Genomic DNA, 18864 nt, shown 5'->3' with positions numbered 1-18864 from the left:
ACCCTAATAACTCACTTGGGTCGCAGCAATTTCAGGTACACCCCAGGAAAAAAGAAAAAAAAATTTCAATTTTAACCCACTTTTCGATTGAAAAAGTCCGAAATACCCTTTTCGTTTTATTTTTTGCGACCTTTTTGCGACTAACATATAACTGATATACAACTAAAATAAGACGGATAATTTTTTTTACCACATTTTTGTAACTATATTTAGAATTAATTACGAAGTCGTAATAACGAAGTTGTTTTCGAACGGATAAATATCGTGATTCATTAAGGGTAATTTCGTCTTTTTACGGAAAAAAAATGTGTTATGTTTTCGGTGGTTTACAGGTGAAATAGATGCGACACAAGTGGGTCATTTGAGTGATTTACCCGAAGCGTTTAGGGTTTTGGGGGAAATTTGTTTTTCATTTGGTGCCAGTCGCCGAGTGGATGGAACTGGAAGATTCATATAAGTTAGTATAGATAAAAACATAAATCCCTTCAAACTCCGTTGTAGTCTAGATGGTTAGGATACTCGGCTCTCACCCGAGAGACCCGGGTTCAAGTCCCGGCAACGGAATTTTTTTTCAACTTTTCCAATTATTTTATATTAAATAATCCATTATTTAATTTCTACCACCTTTTTTGTGTATTTAGTTTCTTTATAAGAAAAATGGTTTTAATAATTGATGATAAAAAGAAATGCAGATTAAATTGAAGTATCCAACGTATTAATCTTCAAAACTCTAGAAAACAATATTAATGAAGAAAAGTATATACTGTACATATAGTATTTGTGATTCTTTTTTCAAAAAACAATTAACAAAACCGATAATGCAAAAAAAAAATACAAAGTTCAGACGACCCATTTAGCAGCTTTATTGGGTTTTTTGTATTAATTTGGGCCTGTTAATGGGCCTACATTGCTACATGACGCAATGCCCATTAAAGGTGATTTGTTAAGATGGTTATCACTCAAATAAAAAAAAGGGAGATTAAAGATATTTGTCAAGTTTATCTGACCACTTACAACATCTGTTTTCGGCAACATCATTTGTATTTTTGGTTTAGCCCGGTTCGTATATGATTTGGTTATAATTTGTAATTGGAATATATATTTAGTTTATTTTTTCTTATAATAATTCTGTTGTTAATTTCTGGTTGGTGTAGTAAGTAGGTTTTAACATTGGTTTTCAGATTATTCATAATTTCGATAACCAACCGTATCTATATATATATATATACACACATGGCTTGTAAACTCTATCATCTTATCCGAATCTAGACTTCGATCACTTGGTGACAAGAATCTTTCAAGATTTTCCACCTCCTCACACGTGTCAAAAATCCGAAGCTACCACATTTGACTTCAACTTATTTTTTGTTCACAAAAAAAGTTGATTCCTTGATTCAAAGCAAAATCTCCTCTAGTGTATAAGATTCTATAGACTTTTAATTGTTCTTCTTCCTTCTTAAACAAACCAAGAATTGGAAACTGATCCACAAAATGTAAAAGGAGCAAAAACAGAACCTATTCATACATTTTTCGGAATAAAATATATAATTTGTATTTTAGATTCTCCTTACCTGTATTATACTCCCCCATTTCTAAATAAATATCGTTTTTTATAATTTAAAAAATATAAAAAATCAAATATATCCTTATTAAATCACATTCTCATTAATAGTCTATTAGTTAGATGTTTTTAATTAATGATAGAATTAAAATTTTGTCCGAAAAAGCATGTGAAAAAACTAAACCAACATTTGTTTAGTAACACAATTTTTTTTTAAATCTAAAATGATATATTTAGAATGGCATTATATCGAAAATATTCTCCATAAATTATTTTGACTTCAATTTATACTTTTTCTAGTTGTGACCACGTTACCAAATTAAATTATATTATGATCACATTGGTTATAACATTAAATTTATAATAATTTTATCAAATAATTAGTTTGATATATACAGGATAAACATGGTGAATTAGTGTGAACACCATAAATTTAAGGGGTAATCGCATAAAAATATCCGAACTTTTACAAAAATCCCAAATAAATACCCGAACTATAAAATTGTCATATAAATACCTGAACTTTTCAAAACTCCCACATAAATACCCAAACTTTTAAATTTTTTTCAAATCAAACAAACGCAACTGCTGACTCAGCAAAAAACTGCTGACTCAACAAAAAAAACTGTTGACTCAGCAAAAAACTGCTGACTTAGCATTCACAAATATTATTAATTATCCAAATATTCATCTACATATATTTAAATTAATATATGCATATAAATTCACATATATATACATATATATATATTAAAAACAAAATTATTTATAATTAATAAAACACATATACACATAACTACAATATATATATACATATATATATATCATTACTAATGCATATATATTAGATTAAAAATAATTATAATTAAATATATATATATTATATATATATTACTAAAAATAAAAATAATAATAATAATGTATTATTATTTTTAATAAGTATTTTAAAATAATAATAATGTATTATTATGTATATATAATTATAATTATTTTTAGTATATATATGGAGGATATTAGTGTGAATTAGTGTGATCACCATAAATTTAAAAAAGAGTGAATCTATGGAGGATATTTTTGATAATGGCCCTGGAGAGTATATGTGAGGTTTTTTAATAATTTTGCATGATTGCCAATAAGCAGACAGTAGATGAAAATAAAAGAGAGAGCCTCCTTGGAACACAACAAGTTGATATCCCGACGCCTCCCAAAAGGAGAAAATATTCGACATGAAAACATACACGCAAAGCATATTATAAAATTATATCATAAGATCCGTAAGTCTAATAACTTTGGCGTAAAATGAAAAATGATAAGACCGGAGAAGATGCTCTCATTTTCAGAATCTGTGTGGTCTCAGGAACCCACAAAACACAAAACATCTTTGGTTGTGATTTCACGGATTTCCAATCCATACGATAACTATTCTGAGTTTTGATTCGGTTTTATTATTTTCAAATATATTTCTTTATAAAATATATTTGCCTGATTTTTATATTGGATTTAGTTCAATTCAATCTACTTTCAGATTCGGTTTAAATTCAGAATTTTATCGATAAAAATATTGTCCGAAAAGAAATCAAAATTTTTAATCTATTTTAATATCCAGATTTTATTTGATTTTGGAAAAAATCGTATTGATGGATTCATCAATAAAAATATTTTTTCAAAAAAGAAATCACATTTTTATGTTTTTTTAATATCCAGTTCTGATCTCATTTGATTGTGGAGACAACCATATCAATGGATTTCGTTGCATCCACCCGTAATCCTAAATAAACCCTAACCCTAAACCCGGTCTTGGATCCTTCTCACATAAATGATCCCCCTTCATAGATTCACTCAAATTTCTTCAATCGATAGACAAAGTCGGTGCATTCATGCACCCATTAAAGCCACCAAATAAATAAATAAATACAAAAAGGAGGAGCTCACGAGAAACCGGAACAGTTCATTTAATGCAAAAATTAAATTAAATAAAACATAAAGCATGGATATTGGATACAGATAAAGATCCTAAATTTAATTATTAGGCTCCCTGCTCTTAAAACAGCGACTGGCGTAGTAAACGCTAGGGTTTTAGGGCAGGAAAGAACAACACCGCGAATTTCATGCAAAAACAAAACAATAACGATAAAACGTAACTAGAGATATGACAAACGGCCGAAGACAGACGCAAACGTGAACCGCCAATCCACCAGTTCTCATGCACCGCAGTCAGACCAGTTCTCGTCCACATCCTCGTCGCAGTCGCAGTAGCAGAACCCGAGGTTGTTGATCGCCGCGGTCAGAGAGCATGTCGTGGCCAACACATTCTCCGTCACGAGATACGGCATGTTCTCGAAACAACGCCCGAGTAATGCTGCGGCCACATTATCATCATCGCCGCAGTCGTTATTACCGAACTCGTCGGCTCGGTGCTTAAGGGTCTGGAACATGAGCTCGGGCTCGTGCTGCACTGTCCGGAGGACATCCGCACAGGACTGACCAGGCACGGCTCGAGTCACCGCAAAGCTGTGAGGACCATCGCTCTGCGTGACTCGAACCACGCTTGGCCCTCCGAATAAGTTATGGACTCCACCAAGAGCCTCCTCATAGGCCCCACCCAAGAACATTCCCAGATAATACCCCCCGCCATTGTTGTCGAGCTCGTGCAATGGCAAGCTAGAGTCACCGCCGATGAACTTGTTGATCTTCCCGTCGCTGTCACACGTTAAATCTGAGAGAATCCCTCTCGTTCCTGGCCTCTGATCGAGCTTATGAATGGGAACTATAGGAAACAACTGCTCGATCCCCCAGAAATCCGGGATTGAAGTGAACACGGATAGATTTACATGGTATGTTCCGACAGGATCCGATTCACCGATTTCCTTCGAGACCCATTCGCATAATCCATCAACAGCAGCTAATTGTTCTATACTCACCAATCCATCTTTGAACCCTTCAACACATCTCTGCTTCAACTGATCAACGTAAAGGAGACAGCTTTCGTACTCACCGCTAACGGCGGCTGAGTAGAGGTTCTGGTAATCGGTTCGAGCTTCCTCCAAGTGCCCATCGAGCAGGAACTGGAGATCGGTCTGTTCAACAGCGTGTCCGACCGAGCCAGTTGCAGAGACAGCTTCGAAAACCAACACAGAGTGATGGGACACTATAGCTCTGCCGCTCTCGCTGCAGATCACAGGGTGTTTCACCGATCTCCGGTCACAGACGAACCGGACAGTGGCGACGACAGCCGTGGCATACTCCTCGAGGCTGTAAGAAACAGAGAGATCGGATTCGCCAGACTTGGATCCATCGTAATCGATCCCCAAACCACCACCGATATCGATGACTCGCATGTGGGCACCGAGACGGACCAGTTCACAGAAAAGCTGCGCGGCTTCAGCCACGCCGTCGGAGAGAAGCGCCGTCGTAGGAATCTGCGACCCAATGTGAAAATGAAGGAGTTGGAGACAATCGAGCATACCCACTTGTTCGAGCTTCCTCACGACACGAACAATCTCTGTCGTGGTCAATCCGAATTTGCCCTTCTCACCAGAAGTCGAACCGAAATGACCCGAGTGCTTAGTTCTCAGCTTTGCACGAATTCCAATCACAGGCCTCACATTCATTTTTGCGCTCCGATCGATGACCAGATCGAGCTCTTCTTCTTGCTCAAGCACAATCACAGTGTTCAAGCCCAGTTTCAAACCAAGCAGAGCCAATGATATGTATTCAGAGTCTTTGAAGCCATTGCAGACAAGAAAAGCTTCGGGGTTACCTTTGCAGAGGCAGCTCATTGCGAGGAGGATTTCGGGTTTCGACCCAGCTTCGAGCCCGAAACGGAACGGCGACCCGAACTCGACGATGTCCTCGACCACGAATCGATCCTGGTTACATTTCACTGGATACACACCTTGGTAATGAGATTCATAGCTCTGAGACAGGATCGCGAAATCGAACGCCGACTGGAGACACTCAAGCCTGTTCTTCAGGACGTCCGGAAACCGGACGACAAGTGGGAGCTGGAGACCGAGACCGCCAGAGGATTTGGGATCGGTAACCTTCTTCACGATCTTCAACAGATCGATCTCCTGGTGAGGTAAAGTTTCGGAGCCATGGGGACGAACAGAGATGTTACCGGAGGAATTGATGGTGAAGTACGGAGCGCCCCACCCGTCGATACGGTAGAGCGAGGAGGAGAGCGACGGCGACCAATGACAGGACCCGTCGGTGGCGACGGCGGCGGCGGCGGGAGAGGACAACGGAAAGGAGACGCCGCCGGTGGGATGGGAGTTGTCCCCGGAGAAGGCGTACCCGGGAGGCGCGACGGCAGCATCTACGCAAGCCAGGGACGGCATCCTCTTCTCCACTTCAGCAACGGATCAGAAATCTACTTACAGAGGAATTTTCGACTAAACCCAGATTAAAAAACAAAGAATCTGGTCAAGAAAACGCAAAAAATAAGAATTGATGGAAAAAAATTTAGATTCCAGAGATTGTGCAGGTGGGGGCTTTGAAACCCGCCGAGGCCGGAGCCCCGGCAACCCCCTCAAAAGAAGCAGAAGATGAATCTATCTCCGCCGTGAAAACCCCCTCTCACAACCCGACCCAACCCGAGAATCCCCACGCCGACCCTTCAGGAGAATCTCAACAAATTTTTGGAACCCAACAAAAAACAATCCTCAAAACTAATCAAAACTACGCCCAGAGTGATCCCATCAACATTCAGAAATGGGGAGAATTTGAAGGAGAAAAGAGAGAATTTATAGGAAAACGCAGGAAAAAAGGTAGGGATTGAAAGAGTGGCGTGGTCGGAGGAGAAGGTGATGAAAGGTGGAGGTTGCATGAAGGGAAAATGCATCCTTATATAGGAGGAGGGAGTTTGAGGTGAAGACGGGTGATGTTGGACTTGGGCCGTGGGGCCCATTTCATTTTTTCCTCGTTTTTTTTTTCTTTATATACACATATATAACATATACTAAATTTCTCCCCGGTTTTATTTTATATTCCTACATAATATGACCAAAAAAAAAAACAAATACCAACATGAGACTGATGGATAATTTATGTAATTTACTATTTTTAAGATTTTATTATTTTTGCACTCGAATAACCATGGATATATAATATATTTACGTAATTAATGACCTTAAAGTTGCACATGTGCAATTGAATTTTTGTTTCTTATTTTATCCCCTATATAATTAAATCAGGCGTCGTGAACGTGATTCATTCAGTAATCAAATGGCATTTAGGAATTGTTATTGGAAATAAATTTCGCAGTTTATATTTGAATAAGTTTTGAACCGAACGCTCATTGGAGACATGGAAATAAAGACAACTGCAAATTGCACGAAATTTTTTTGTTGTGAATTTTTTTTCAATCATTATTAATTAGAATATGTGGATAAATCAATAATGTGAATTAATTCAATCTGTAAATTTATAAACTCGAAACTATAAACTAAACAATTTAAAATAGTAGTACTATATATAAATACCACGTAGGATGTAGAAGTTGATGCGCATTAAACTCAATCGTTAATTAATAATTTATAATATCGAAACTATCAACCACAAAATATAAGATATAAATGCCACTTGATGCATGAGTTTTTATCCTATGGATTTTAGAATAATATTCGTGAATTTCTATTTAAAAAATATATATCGATTATTAAATTTTTTAATATAGTATTTTCTAAAATTATTCTATTAATTTTGTTTTTACGATAGATTTCCCAAAATTAATTCGGAATGGTTTTTTCTTTGACGGTCGATGGTCCATTCAAATTTTGTGTAAAATGAAGTAAATTTCAAAATGTTGGTTAAATATACTTTTATATTAAGTGTGTTATTTTTTGGTAAAATATAATAAGTGTATTATTGTAAGAATATTACTGATTTTCGTGGCATTTATTTGATACAATTGACTCCGCATGTGTAATGGCAACTTCACAATAATTACATATTTAGATTCTTCCAAAAACAAAGACGTACGAATAATTTTCAATGTTAGTAGTAGTCTATATGCATACCTAAAAGGTTGAATATTCGTAATAAATGATAAAAATCCATGGAATATCCAAAAATCGAAAACGCGTTGACGGCAGTAAACGGACGTTTACTCGACGCGGACGGTACACGCACAGTCCTCAATGGCTGTCATAAATCACAAAATCCCATTGAATTGGTAAAAATAAATAATAATTATTTTAATATTATTATTCCGAAACTATTCTTTTTTCTAAAGGAAAAATATTAGCATTATTCCTTACTATCATCATACGGATGTTATTTCACGTATCTTTTATTTATTTGGATGTTCTCATATAGTGTACATGAAGACATTCTGCATGCAAGGTTATTCACGCGTATATATATTCAAATATATTTTTTAAGATATGGGAAATTGGTGGCATAAAATCGTAATATATTAACTATTAGAAAATTTTCTCACATTATATAACTATGTAACTATTATTAAATTAGGTTAAGGTTAGGGTAGCAAAACCGTGAAACACTAGAAAATTCTAGATGATTAAATAAGAAATATGGTTAACATATCGAGAGATTGGGAGTTCGACTCTTTATTCGTTTATTTATCGTCCGTCAATTACAATTGATTTACCTTCTATGTATGTGTCGCGTGCTCATGCATCACGTTGAGGTTTCCACGATATAAAAAATTGTGGAAATACAAAGTTATCGAGTTATTGAACATCATCCAAAGATGTTTTTTACACAAAAAAATATATATATTATAAATTCAACTTTTAAATTTAATAGTTTTTGAGACGAGAAGGATCTAAGGATTAATAAAAACAAAACTGGACCATTGTGCATTTGGGCCTTAATAGTTTATGAGATTTCGCATGTGGATAACATGGGCATGAGTGCACCACGTTATTTGTTATGAAATGGACCTTGCCACATAATGTAACATAGAAATTGGACCATTTCTTGCTGTAAGGATCATGACCCGTTGTTAACAGGTTTATCATGTTTCAAAAAAAAAAAAAAAAAAAAACCTTCCATCGTTTTTGCTGCACGTTTTTTTGGTTACGAATGGATACTTTCACCTACACAAATACGCAATTCAGTGTATGTGCATGCAGGCACGTGATTGTTATTTTTGTTTAATAATATGTTAATTCATCGCTTAATGACTTGGGGATTTCGTGGTGTCGGAAGCGAAAAAAAATAATGTTGGGCCCGGGCTCGGGCCCAAATAACAGATCCAACCCAGCCCAAGTTGTTAACCTTATTCTCTGATACAAATAAAATAAAATAAAACATAGTCCGAAATGTTTTCTTTTTGGGGGCTCATGAAACCATTTCAAGAGGTCTTTCGGGTTCTAATCTGAACGCAAACGCGAACGCAAACGCGAACGCGAACGCATGGGAGTTATGTGCAAAGACACAAAAACAAACATGAGGAGGCTTTTGCTTTGTGTGTGTTGTTGTCTGTAGAAGACAGTTCAGTAGAAGAAAGGAAAAATGGCGCGCCTCTTCTCCGGGTAATTCTCGAACTTCCGGTGATACCACCGGTGCGTTTCTCCGGCGGCTATCGTCAGATTCGCAACCTGCGGAAAAAGAAACCCGACAAATCTAATGAACTTCACGGCGAAATCCAACGAAGCGATGGAGAGGAGAAGGGTGTAGTATGATACCACAAATCCGAAGAGTAACCAAACGTTTATATCTCTTCCCCCACTCGCGATCACAAAACTCGAGTATAAAACCTGCGTTTTCGAGGGCTCGTTAGCAAAGTTTCGAGGAAAAGATGAGATTTTCACGGCAAATGAGCCTTACAATTTCCGCCAAGTAATGAGGAGAAGAGACGATCTCAAACCAATCTCCATGGGGAATCACATACTCGTTGCCTTGATCCGAACGCTCCCGAAGCGATCCCTGCAAGCATTTACGGGTTTTACATGATATTTTTCGCAAAATGCAGTAGCTTAACGGTCTGGACTTACGAGAATCGAATGGCAGGAGCGTTGATGTGACCATCCCCAGAAAAAAACAGCAGCACCGAACCATTGGAGCCACCCGAGTTTCATCAGAGGGTTTACCGAGAGCCATAGATCGAATCCGGGAGCTGAAGTATGGCCTTTTCCTTTAGCAATGAACTCGGCTACTTGATTACCCACGAATCTCGCTACCTCTGGCGCGATATTCGCACAGAGCGATAATGGAGCTGCCGTGTAGAAACTAAAAAAAAAATGTGAAACCAGTCAGTCGAAAAAACCCTAAACATCTCAAGAATATGAATTCAGAATGATCATTAACGAACAAAGTTAAAGACTTTAAAATCCCCGAAAGGAAAAGGATAACTTACAACAATCCGGCGAAATAGCCGAAAATGTGCATACGGGCCGAGGGGCTATACTTGAATACGTAAACCGACTCTATAAGCCGTCTTATGACTTGGCTTTCCATCAGCAGAAGTAGAAACACTGTTTTCCAAACGTTGAACCGATGCTCAAGCGGGGTCAAACGGGACTTGTGAAACGAGAAAACATGCGAACCGCCGGTTAAGTGGCTGGCAACGTCAGGGAAATGCAACTTCTCGGAGGACAAAGGCGCCGTTTCGTAAGCGTATCTCCAAGTTGTAACGAGCAAAAGAGTCGTCCATGCCACCCCAACGATATAGAAATGGCCGAAAAATTTCTGAGGAACTGTGAATTTCTGCATTCAGGTCAAAAGTAACATAACACAAATCAGCTTATGTCGGAATCAAAGAAACAGACATTAATCCAAACATTTTACAAATGAATCTTTGAAGACTCTCTACAGAAAAAGGATTAAATTCAGAACAAGGAGCTTCAGCTTAGATTAACGAATAGCTTCAGAACTTTGTGGATTAAGGTCGAAATCATAGAACTTGAAGCAAAGTGACAACAGTTTGAGCATATATATATATATATATTATATTGATCTAGCAACTGAAAGGTAAACAGTTCTTGAAGCGAAACCCAAAATCAAAGCAAACCATGTAAGATTCTCAGCAACAGATCTAAGTTTTCTTTCATTTTCACCAGAACCAAATAAAAACCCAGATAATCTCGCAAAATTTTCAAGCTTTGTGATCAACGCCCACGAACATAACAATGGAAGATAACTCAAAACATAAGACGACGATCAAAGTAACCTAATTAGCTTCTCAGCAACAGTTCTGCAGTTTCCCTTCATTTCCCCCCAGAACCCAACAAAAACACAGATTTTCCCGGAAAGTTAAGAACTTTGATCAGTACCCAAAAACCAAAAAAAAAAAAAATGGAAGAGAACTCAAACCTTAGACGATGATCGCAGAGTCTTTCCTCTTCCAGCAAAACCCACAATGAATCCACGGAACTTGCTGAGCTTGGGACTGGGTATCGAAGCAATCAATATAGGCGATATACCCGCCAGCCAAGCAGCTCTGATCAACCACACAAACCAAAACTCCATGATTTCTCCTTAGGGTAGCGAAGAACCAGACGAACAAAGGAAAACCCTAGAAACCTGTGAATTTAAATGGGGCTCAGTTTGGATCAAGCGTCATCCTGGAAGAAGATAAGCATGAATTGCCCGAAGGGGAAACCAAATAAGGGGGCAAAAGAATATGGATTAACATCGGAATCCTCGTCCTTGATTAAATTTGACCCAAAAAAACAGAAGGAAAATGCGTGATAATTGGCGTGTGAAATTTATTTTTTAAAAAAAAGTAACTTGTTAATAATATAATTAAGGTATGTTTATGTCAACACGACCTAGCAGACAGTTAGGTTCTGATACTAATTAACAAGGTTTAGATCGAACAGAGAGTTAGGTTCTAATACCAGTTAACAAGATTTAGATCTTAACTCCACTATAAAAATTAGCTTAAGAGTGGAAATTAGATTTTGATACAATTAACAAGGTTTAGATCTTAACTCCACTATAAAAATTAGCTTAAGAGTGGAGGTTTGACTCTCAGTTATATATGTTAGATCCAAATCTCTCTTTTTCCAATGTGACACTTATCACTTTATTGCTCCCAAAAATGAAACTTTTGTTGAATTGGTACATGAGAGTTTGGTCACAAGCAAGGAAATGGAAATATCCCGCAACGTAAACCTACAAAATCTGACGAATCAAAGCATAAATCATCATAGGAATTTTGAACTACCTACCGAGCTGACACATCAATGTGCGGAACGGAGATTGTTATGAGCATCAAGACAGATTTTAAACGTCTCTTGAGCCATCTCCCAAACTAATGGGAACCACCCTTTTGAACAAACTACCGAGCTGATGCATCAATGGCTCTACAAACGTTGTTATAAGCATCAAGACAGAGTTTAAACTTCTCTTGAGCTGTCGCCTGGGAAGGACCCTGGTTCTTGTCCGGGTGCCACTTAAGGGCTGCCGCTTTGAACGCTTTCTTGACATCCTCGATCTTGAGGGGACCGAACTGAGGCAGGTCCAGAATTGCCCTATCGGATCGTGACCCTACACTCCACGATTCGTCGTCCCGAGGATTCGACTGCTGGGTCTGGCTCGTCCAGCTCCAGCCTTCTCTCCATTCGAAACCCGACGAGGCCGAGTTTCTTGAACAAGATCCCTGCTTGAAAGACCAACTGTACGATTTATCCGCAAACCTCACTTCAAACCTCGTCTCATTATCGTAGTAGTCATCGGATAGATTTCCTTGTCTGTGCCATCGTTTTGTTTTCTTGTCACGAGGCTTTTTACCCTGTCCTGGCTTACATTTCTTACTCGGCTTCTCCTGCTTCGGCGAATCAAAGTTCCAACCATCCTTCAACGAGTTTCTGACTCCGCCGGCATGGAAGAGAAGATGGTTTAGAGCTTTCTTAGCATCAGCACGCTTCTGTCTTACGGTATACCTTATATGGTTCTTGGAGGGTCGTTCACGCTTCTGAGCTTTACCTTCAGAATCAAACTGTTTCTTCCATTTGTCAGACAACACACTCGTCGAATGAAACGACGCGTGATAATTTAACGTGGATGAAGACGATTGTATTTCACGAATCAATGAAATATTTTTCAGGCAAAAGAGATTTCTCCATCTGGGTATGAGCATAATGGGGCTGCACAAACCCTGAACAGAAAAAAAAGTTTTTTTTTTTGCCTTAGGAAGAGGATCAAATCGCTAGTTTCAGAAGACAAACGAACAGAAAGCTTCATGTTTATGTTATGTCATGTAATAGAAATGGCTCCAAAACCCATTTCTTCCCCTCAAAATCGGATCTTTTCCAATGCTTCTCCATGTTGGGTTGCTAAAGATGAGTAATAAAACCGACAGTATTTACTCATCGATAACGTTTTTGTCTCTTCTCTCCAAACAAATCGATCGATGAACTAACAAGACAAGAAGAAAGATCAAAGATGGAGAACAAGAGAAAGGAGAGAAAAATTACCGGTTCGTTCAGCTCGGATCTTCCGCCGGAGATTCGCCGGTGGAGTTATCTCGCCGGCGGGGGAGTCGTCGGTCCTGTGAGGATCAAAGCAAACGGAAACGAAAGAGTTTGATTAGGGGAACATAACATGAAGATATCTAGGGTTCAGGCCTGGGAAGATTGGACTGTGTTTGGGCGTAGAATTGGGCCTCAATGGCCCATAACGGGATTGATGGACTTACCAGGTGAGCCCACCGGCCCTAATAGATAACATCTTGCAGTGAAGTTCCGAGTATTTGCCTTAACTGAGAGGATGGAGACATTATTTAAAAAAAAGACTCATATAAATCGAAATGGTGAAAATCTCTCTCTCTAAAGAGAACCAAATATAGGCTACAACCCAATTCAGAGGTGAGATCTCTTTCTCTCTCTAAAGTAAAATTGGCAATGAAACAAAAGCAAAGATCAAATTCTAAAAGAGGCAAAAATACAAAATCTTGGAATGAATCTCTCTCTCCCATCTCTGAGGAAGGAAGAATCTCAGACAAGACAGCATCAACTCCCATCCTTCCCCCACAACATCTGAGGAAGAAGAACAAAAAATGTTGCCATAAAAGTCAAGTCAGAATCCATTCTTTTCTTCCATTACTACTCCAAAACTTCTCTACCGAACCCAGCCGCCGTCGATGTTGTCAATCCCTCCCGTAAGGCCGTCGTCGATAAAATCGCCTCCCCTTTTCACCTTTACCTCTGTAGGCTTCACCGGGTAATTCCCGGTGAAGCAAGCGTAGCAGTAACTCCTAGACTCCTCTCCCAAGAACCTCTTCAAGCTATCGAACGATAGAAACGCGAGCGAATCACACCCGATGTAATCCCTAATCTCCTCGGTACTCATCCTGTTCGATATCAATTCCTCCGAGCTAGGCGTGTCCACTCCATAGTAACACGAAGCCACGATAGGGGGAGACGCTATCCTCATATGAACCTCTTTAGCCCCCGCTTCTCTCAAGAGGCGAACAATCTTTGACGAGGTTGTTCCTCTCACGATCGAATCATCCACCACCACTACCTTCTTCCCTTCCAAAACTCCACGGACGGGCGAAAGCTTTAGCTTCACTCCAAAATCCCTGATCCTCTGAGATGGCTCGATGAATGTCCTCCCGACATAGTGTGACCTTATCAAACCTTGCTGAAATGCCACACCGGCTTTGGCAGCGTACCCAAGAGCAGCCACGACGCCAGAGTCGGGCACAGCAATCACGACATCGCAATCAACAGGAGACTCTGTGGCTAATATCTCACCGAATATACGACGGGATTCATACACAGACCGACCAAATACAATGGAGTTTGGCAAGGAGAAGTATATATGCTCGAAAATGCACTGTTTCGGCTCGGGGTGAGGCATCAAACACTGCGATTTCACGCCGTCTTTGTCCACAACCATGACCTCACCTGGATAAACCTCTCTCTCGTATGTCGCCTCGATCAAATCAAGAGCACAAGTCTCTGAAGCGAAAACTATTGCACCGTTGCTTCTCCTACCCATCACTAATGGCCTAAACCCAAACGGATCACGAACAGCTACGAGCTTATCCTCGGTCACAAACACCATGGAATACGCGCCCTGAAGCTTCCCACACGCATCAACAATCCTCATGAAAAAGGGTCTGGCTTTTGAGATAGCAATCAAGTGAAGCACAACCTCTGTATCAGAACTAGTGTTGAAAATCGAACCGTTCTCCTCAAGCATTGCTCTCAATTTCTTATAATTCACTAAGTTCCCGTTGTGGGCAACACCTATGGACCCAAACCTATAACCAGCGACGAATGGCTGAACGTTCTTCAGCATCGAAGAACCTGCAGTCGAGTACCGGACGTGACCAATCGCCATTTCTCCAGGCAACTGGTCGAGTTTGGACTCGTTGAAAACATCGGAAACCAACCCAACACCGGTAATTGATTGAAGAACCCTATCATTGTTCACTGCAACAATACCTGCGCCTTCCTGACCGCGATGCTGAAGCGCGTGGAGAGCCAAGTAACAGAGCCGCGAAGCCTCCGGGTCGCCATAGATTCCGACGACGCCGCACTCCTCGCGAGGCTTCTCGTCATCGTCGTCAGCAAAACTCCCGTCTGGGTATTCGTTTTCCCCCAAGAAACTCTCGTTCGCGAGCGAGAAACACGGAGAAACTCCATGGACAGTACGGGAAGGAGATGAAGAGGAGAGAGCGGAGGGAAGGAGAGAGACAGTGGAGGGTTTAGGGAAGGGCTTTCGGAGATGAACAGGGAGAAGGGTATTACAGGGCTTGTTGTTAGGTTCTATAAAGAGAGAAGAGGAGGAGAGGGAGGAGAAGTTTGTGGAAGCCGCCATGGATGAAGAAGGGTGATGGTGGTGGTGGCTTGACGAGAAGAGAATTGGGTACTAGGTTTTTTTTTTTTTTGGTTGGAAGCTGAAAAAAAAAACCGAAAATAGAGAAGCCGAGCGGGGGAGGACTTTGACTGTGTCACCAATTGGTGACAATGACCGCCTCACCCTTGAAGAATCTTTATTTCCCTTTTTTTTTTACTTTTCAATATTCTGAGAATCCTATTTTAATTTATATTATTTTTTGAACTTTATTCTTATAAAATATTGAGGACCGAGGCTCACTTTCACTTTTAATAGATAGATATATCTATTTTTTCCGCGCCGATTGAATAAAATTTGTCTTACAACTTAAAGTAACATCGATCATTGTGCATTTTATATACATTCAACCCATGAGCCACGACCCAAAGAATTAGTTACAAGTTATGTGCTTCCAAGGCTAATTGTATCTATTCTAAAATAAGATTACTTGTAACAAAGATCTTATCAAAATTTAAAATGAAAGACAAAAGTACTTTAATATATTTGTTTTTATTTCAATATTTTTATTTTATTTTATTACACGTAGACTATTTCTCAGCATCAGCCCACTTCTTCTGGTCGTCTTCTGAGGCCTTGGCCGTAATACATATCATTAAAAAAAATTCCATATTCTCAGTTATGGATTTTACATATTTTCTATATTCCAAGGAGAGAACAGAGGCAGAGAGTAGAGACATTGGAGAGCTAAGCTAACACAAAGGGAAACAAGACACAACATGAAGCAGCAGACAAGATGGAGCTCATGTTGAGTTAATTCACAAGCAGTGCCCCTGTATTCTCTTCATCCTCCTCTCCTGCAGCATCAATGCTTTCATCAAGTTCTTGACACAAGTTTCATACATAGACATTAGCAAATGAATCCACCAGTGAAGTTATATGCTTTGTCTGGTAATTGCTTTGTCTGTAAAGGGCCCTGATCTAAAATCGCCTCTCAAAAGACACCGACTGGGTATCTTGGATCAGAGAATACACACGGTACACATTCATTGTGTATGTGCGTGCATATATATACTCACCAAAACTACCTTGAAGTTGTCTGAGACTCACCGAGAGGAGTGTCGGGTCACTCCCAGAAACAAGATTTAGCGTTGGCTGCTTAATGTGGAGCTGGCCATTACTTAACATAGATGATGTCTTCGTCGGGATCATCACCTTCCCAACCTTGATCTTCCTCAGGTAAATTAGATGGTTCTGGTTGCACCTCTTTCCCATCTACCGCTATTTCTTTCTCAGCTTTTATCTTGTCCAGTATAGCGATTACCTAAAAGGATCCCGAAATCAGTTTCATGTGGCAAATGCATGCTAGGTGAAACAGAAAAACACATTGCAATTAGATAGGGGAGTGCAGGAAATTAGTATATGATAGTGATTGCATTATTGCTAGCAATCGTCTGGACAGGCGAACACGGTTTTCTAGTGTAAGCCTGGACAAGAATTTTAAAAATCTGACGAAGCTATAGAAGATACGCTCAGTCATATGCTTGTGAATGCCCTAGAGATGAGAAAACTGATATTACTTGTAACAACATTAGATGTCCACGAGAGAGCATGTCATAGATTATACTGTTAGAACTTAGATCCCACAGGGATTCAGGAGAAGAAAAGAGACAAACTAAAACCATCCTAACTCTACTCGTAAAATGAGATGCCACTGGGGTTTGCCAAATATGAATCCCCAAGACACCAAGTGCAGAAAAAATTAAGACTAAAAGAGGTTATTGCACGTTTTCTTACCAACCGCAGATTCTATTAACATTCATAGACACCATCATTCGGTGCAGTATATGATTGAAACCTTACCCTGCTTCCTCTTTCCATTGATTCATCCTCAATAAATCTGATCTCAGGAGTCAATCTCAACCTCATTCGCCTGCCAAGCTCACCCCTCACATACTTAGCCTTCGACTTCAACCCGGCAATTGCCACTTCTTTCCCTCGATCATCCCCGAAAACCGATACATATACTTTAACCACCTAAAACCAAGAACCCAAAAACGGAGTAAGCCATCAACCTAACAATTGCAACAGTCATTTATCAACAACACGCAGGATTCTCAACTATCTGATATGACTTGCTTCTGCTCAAGAACTGATTCGCATAACCAAGACTAAAGCTTTAGCTAAGAAATACTCCAAATGCGAGAACGCAATCCCATAACATCAAATTAAGCTCCGAATTTCACACATTTCTCGGACCAAGGATTCAAATCAAGAGAACCTTAACCCTATAACTTACTTTATCCTACGGGACTGAAAACCGGGGCTGTTACCTGCAAATCATTAGAGACCTCAACATCGCTGATGGTAGTGAGAGAAGAGAGGTAGCGATCGGCTCCCAAACCGGCTTCGGGCAAGACAGCGTACTGCAAGACCTTGTCAGTCAGAAGCATGTCAGAGATCTCTCTTTGTATCTGCTTCGCCACCATCTTCACCCGCCTCGGGTGCGCCATGCACCGCACGCTCCGGCGCACGGTGAGGCCCGTGCGGTGGTGAATCGGGGCCGTCGATACCGGGAAAAGGAACGGCTGCGTGGCGGAACGAACGGATGAGATTGACCGAGAGAAGAATATGAGAGGTTGATGGAAGTGGAGGAGGTGAGCCACCGTAGCAGAGGACCCCATCTCTTTCTACTTCTGCTCTCTGCGATTTTGGTGGAATAGTCCTCCAGACGAAGGGAGAACACACGAATATCCATCCCGATTGTAGATGCATCTGAGGGCATTTCGGTAATTTAAAATTTCGTAGTTCACAAGCCCTTTTCTATCAAACTTCGACGAATCCTAATGTCATGAGCCGTCGGCCCAAATTAGAACAACCGACGAATCCTAATGTCATGAGCCGTCGGCCCAAATTAGAACAACTCTTAATCAGCCATTTTATTTAAAATAAAAAATAAAATAAAAAAGCTGAAAATGCTATGTAAAGAGTGACCATTTAAATCAGAGTAATCGCATAAAAATACCCGAATTTTTACAAAAATTTTAAATAAATATCCGAACTATAAAATTGTCATATAAATATCTGAACTTTTCAAAACTCTCATATAAATACCTAAACTTTTAAATTTTTTCCAAATCAAACAAACGCAATTGCTGACTCAGCAAAAAACTGCTGACTCAACAAAAAAACTGTTGACTCAGCAAAAAACTGCTGACTCAACATTTAAAAATATTATTAAATATCCAAATATTCATCTACATATATTTAAATTAATATATACATGTAAATTCACATATATATACAAATATATATATATATATTAAAAATAAAATTATTTATAATTAATAAAACACATATACCTATAACTACAATATATATATATATCATTACTAATACATATATATTACAATAAAAATAATTATAATTAAATTTATTATTAAAAATAATAATAATAATAATAATAATAATACATAAAAATAATTATAATTAAATATATATGTTATGTATATATATTACTAAAAATAAAAATAATAATAATGCATTATTATTTTTAATAAGTATTTTAAAATAAAAATAATAGA

At 38.9% G+C, this 18864-nt stretch overlaps 5 protein-coding genes and 1 non-coding gene across 7 annotated transcripts; 1 reads left to right on the top strand and 5 right to left on the bottom strand.

Moving 5' to 3' along the window:
- The first annotated feature begins 491 nt into the window (after window positions 1-491).
- Window positions 492-564, top strand: TRNAE-CUC. The gene has a single exon. It is a non-coding gene; the product is annotated as a tRNA-Glu (tRNA).
- Window positions 565-3489: 2925 nt separating this feature from the next.
- On the bottom strand, window positions 3490-6396 carry LOC104807291 (arginine decarboxylase 2-like). Its single transcript, XM_010532506.2, has one exon. The coding sequence runs from the start codon at window positions 5899-5901 to the stop codon at window positions 3763-3765; it is 2139 nt and encodes a 712-aa protein (XP_010530808.1). The 5' UTR covers window positions 5902-6396; the 3' UTR covers window positions 3490-3762.
- Window positions 6397-8767: 2371 nt separating this feature from the next.
- On the bottom strand, window positions 8768-13042 carry LOC104807290 (polyprenol reductase 2). The gene is made up of 8 exons (XM_010532503.2): window positions 12952-13042; window positions 11704-12632; window positions 10844-11053; window positions 9888-10237; window positions 9526-9760; window positions 9359-9457; window positions 9217-9288; window positions 8768-9129 (listed from the first exon to the last, which is right to left on the bottom strand). Exons 3-8 carry the CDS (start codon window positions 10997-10999, stop codon window positions 9025-9027), a joined length of 1017 nt encoding a protein of 338 aa, XP_010530805.1. The 5' UTR covers window positions 11000-11053; window positions 11704-12632; window positions 12952-13042; the 3' UTR covers window positions 8768-9024.
- On the bottom strand, window positions 11814-13204 carry LOC104807838. The gene is made up of 3 exons (XM_010533263.1): window positions 13173-13204; window positions 12952-13025; window positions 11814-12460 (listed from the first exon to the last, which is right to left on the bottom strand). Exons 1-3 carry the CDS (start codon window positions 13202-13204, stop codon window positions 11814-11816), a joined length of 753 nt encoding a protein of 250 aa, XP_010531565.1.
- Window positions 13205-13274: 70 nt separating this feature from the next.
- Window positions 13275-15392, bottom strand: LOC104807289 (amidophosphoribosyltransferase 2, chloroplastic). Its single transcript, XM_010532502.2, has one exon. It carries the CDS (start codon window positions 15302-15304, stop codon window positions 13595-13597), a length of 1710 nt encoding a protein of 569 aa, XP_010530804.1. The 5' UTR covers window positions 15305-15392; the 3' UTR covers window positions 13275-13594.
- Window positions 15393-15873: 481 nt separating this feature from the next.
- Window positions 15874-18016, bottom strand: LOC104807288 (probable ribosome-binding factor A, chloroplastic). 2 transcript variants are annotated; one of them, XM_010532500.1, is made up of 4 exons: window positions 17614-18016; window positions 17144-17317; window positions 16360-16604; window positions 15874-16137 (listed from the first exon to the last, which is right to left on the bottom strand). In XM_010532500.1, the coding sequence occupies exons 1-3, from the start codon at window positions 17962-17964 to the stop codon at window positions 16458-16460; spliced, it is 672 nt and encodes a 223-aa protein (XP_010530802.1). In that variant the 5' UTR covers window positions 17965-18016; the 3' UTR covers window positions 15874-16137; window positions 16360-16457. The 2 variants fall into 2 exon arrangements, with proteins under 2 accessions (XP_010530802.1, XP_010530801.1); XM_010532499.1 differs by having other exon boundaries at window positions 16391-16604.
- Window positions 18017-18864: the final 848 nt, after the last annotated feature.

Source organism: Tarenaya hassleriana, unplaced genomic scaffold (genome assembly GCF_000463585.1).
Source record: "Tarenaya hassleriana unplaced genomic scaffold, ASM46358v1 Cleome13, whole genome shotgun sequence".
NCBI classification, from domain to species: domain Eukaryota; kingdom Viridiplantae; phylum Streptophyta; class Magnoliopsida; order Brassicales; family Cleomaceae; genus Tarenaya; species Tarenaya hassleriana.
Note: the sequence above shows the minus strand (reverse complement) of the source record. Positions and strands in the feature narration are given on the sequence as shown.

Excerpts from the sequence above, each read along its gene's own strand:
- LOC104807289 (XM_010532502.2), bottom strand. The coding sequence starts at position 15,304 with ATGGCGGCTTCCACAAACTTCTCCTCCCTCTCCTCCTCTTCTCTCTTT.
- LOC104807290 (XM_010532503.2), bottom strand. The coding sequence starts at position 10,999 with ATGGAGTTTTGGTTTGTGTGGTTGATCAGAGCTGCTTGGCTGGCGGGT. Across the intron at positions 10,238-10,843 it reads CTCTGCGATCATCGTCTAAG|AAATTCACAGTTCCTCAGAA; the intron begins GTTTGAGTTCTC and ends ACCTGAATGCAG. Across the intron at positions 9,289-9,358 it reads CTCATTACTTGGCGGAAATT|GTTTTATACTCGAGTTTTGT; the intron begins GTAAGGCTCATT and ends TCGAAAACGCAG.
- LOC104807838 (XM_010533263.1), bottom strand. The coding sequence starts at position 13,204 with ATGTTATCTATTAGGGCCGGTGGGCTCACCTG. Across the intron at positions 13,026-13,172 it reads AGGGCCGGTGGGCTCACCTG|GACCGACGACTCCCCCGCCG; the intron begins GTAAGTCCATCA and ends TGATCCTCACAG. Across the intron at positions 12,461-12,951 it reads GATCCGAGCTGAACGAACCG|GTAAAGCTCAGAAGCGTGAA; the intron begins GTAATTTTTCTC and ends TTGATTCTGAAG.
- LOC104807288 (XM_010532500.1), bottom strand. The coding sequence starts at position 17,964 with ATGGGGTCCTCTGCTACGGTGGCTCACCTCCTCCACTTCCATCAACCT. Across the intron at positions 17,318-17,613 it reads AGGTCTCTAATGATTTGCAG|GTGGTTAAAGTATATGTATC; the intron begins GTAACAGCCCCG and ends TCTTGGTTTTAG. Across the intron at positions 16,605-17,143 it reads CAATGGAAAGAGGAAGCAGG|GTAATCGCTATACTGGACAA; the intron begins GTAAGGTTTCAA and ends GGATCCTTTTAG.
- LOC104807291 (XM_010532506.2), bottom strand. The coding sequence starts at position 5,901 with ATGCCGTCCCTGGCTTGCGTAGATGCTGCCGTCGCGCCTCCCGGGTAC.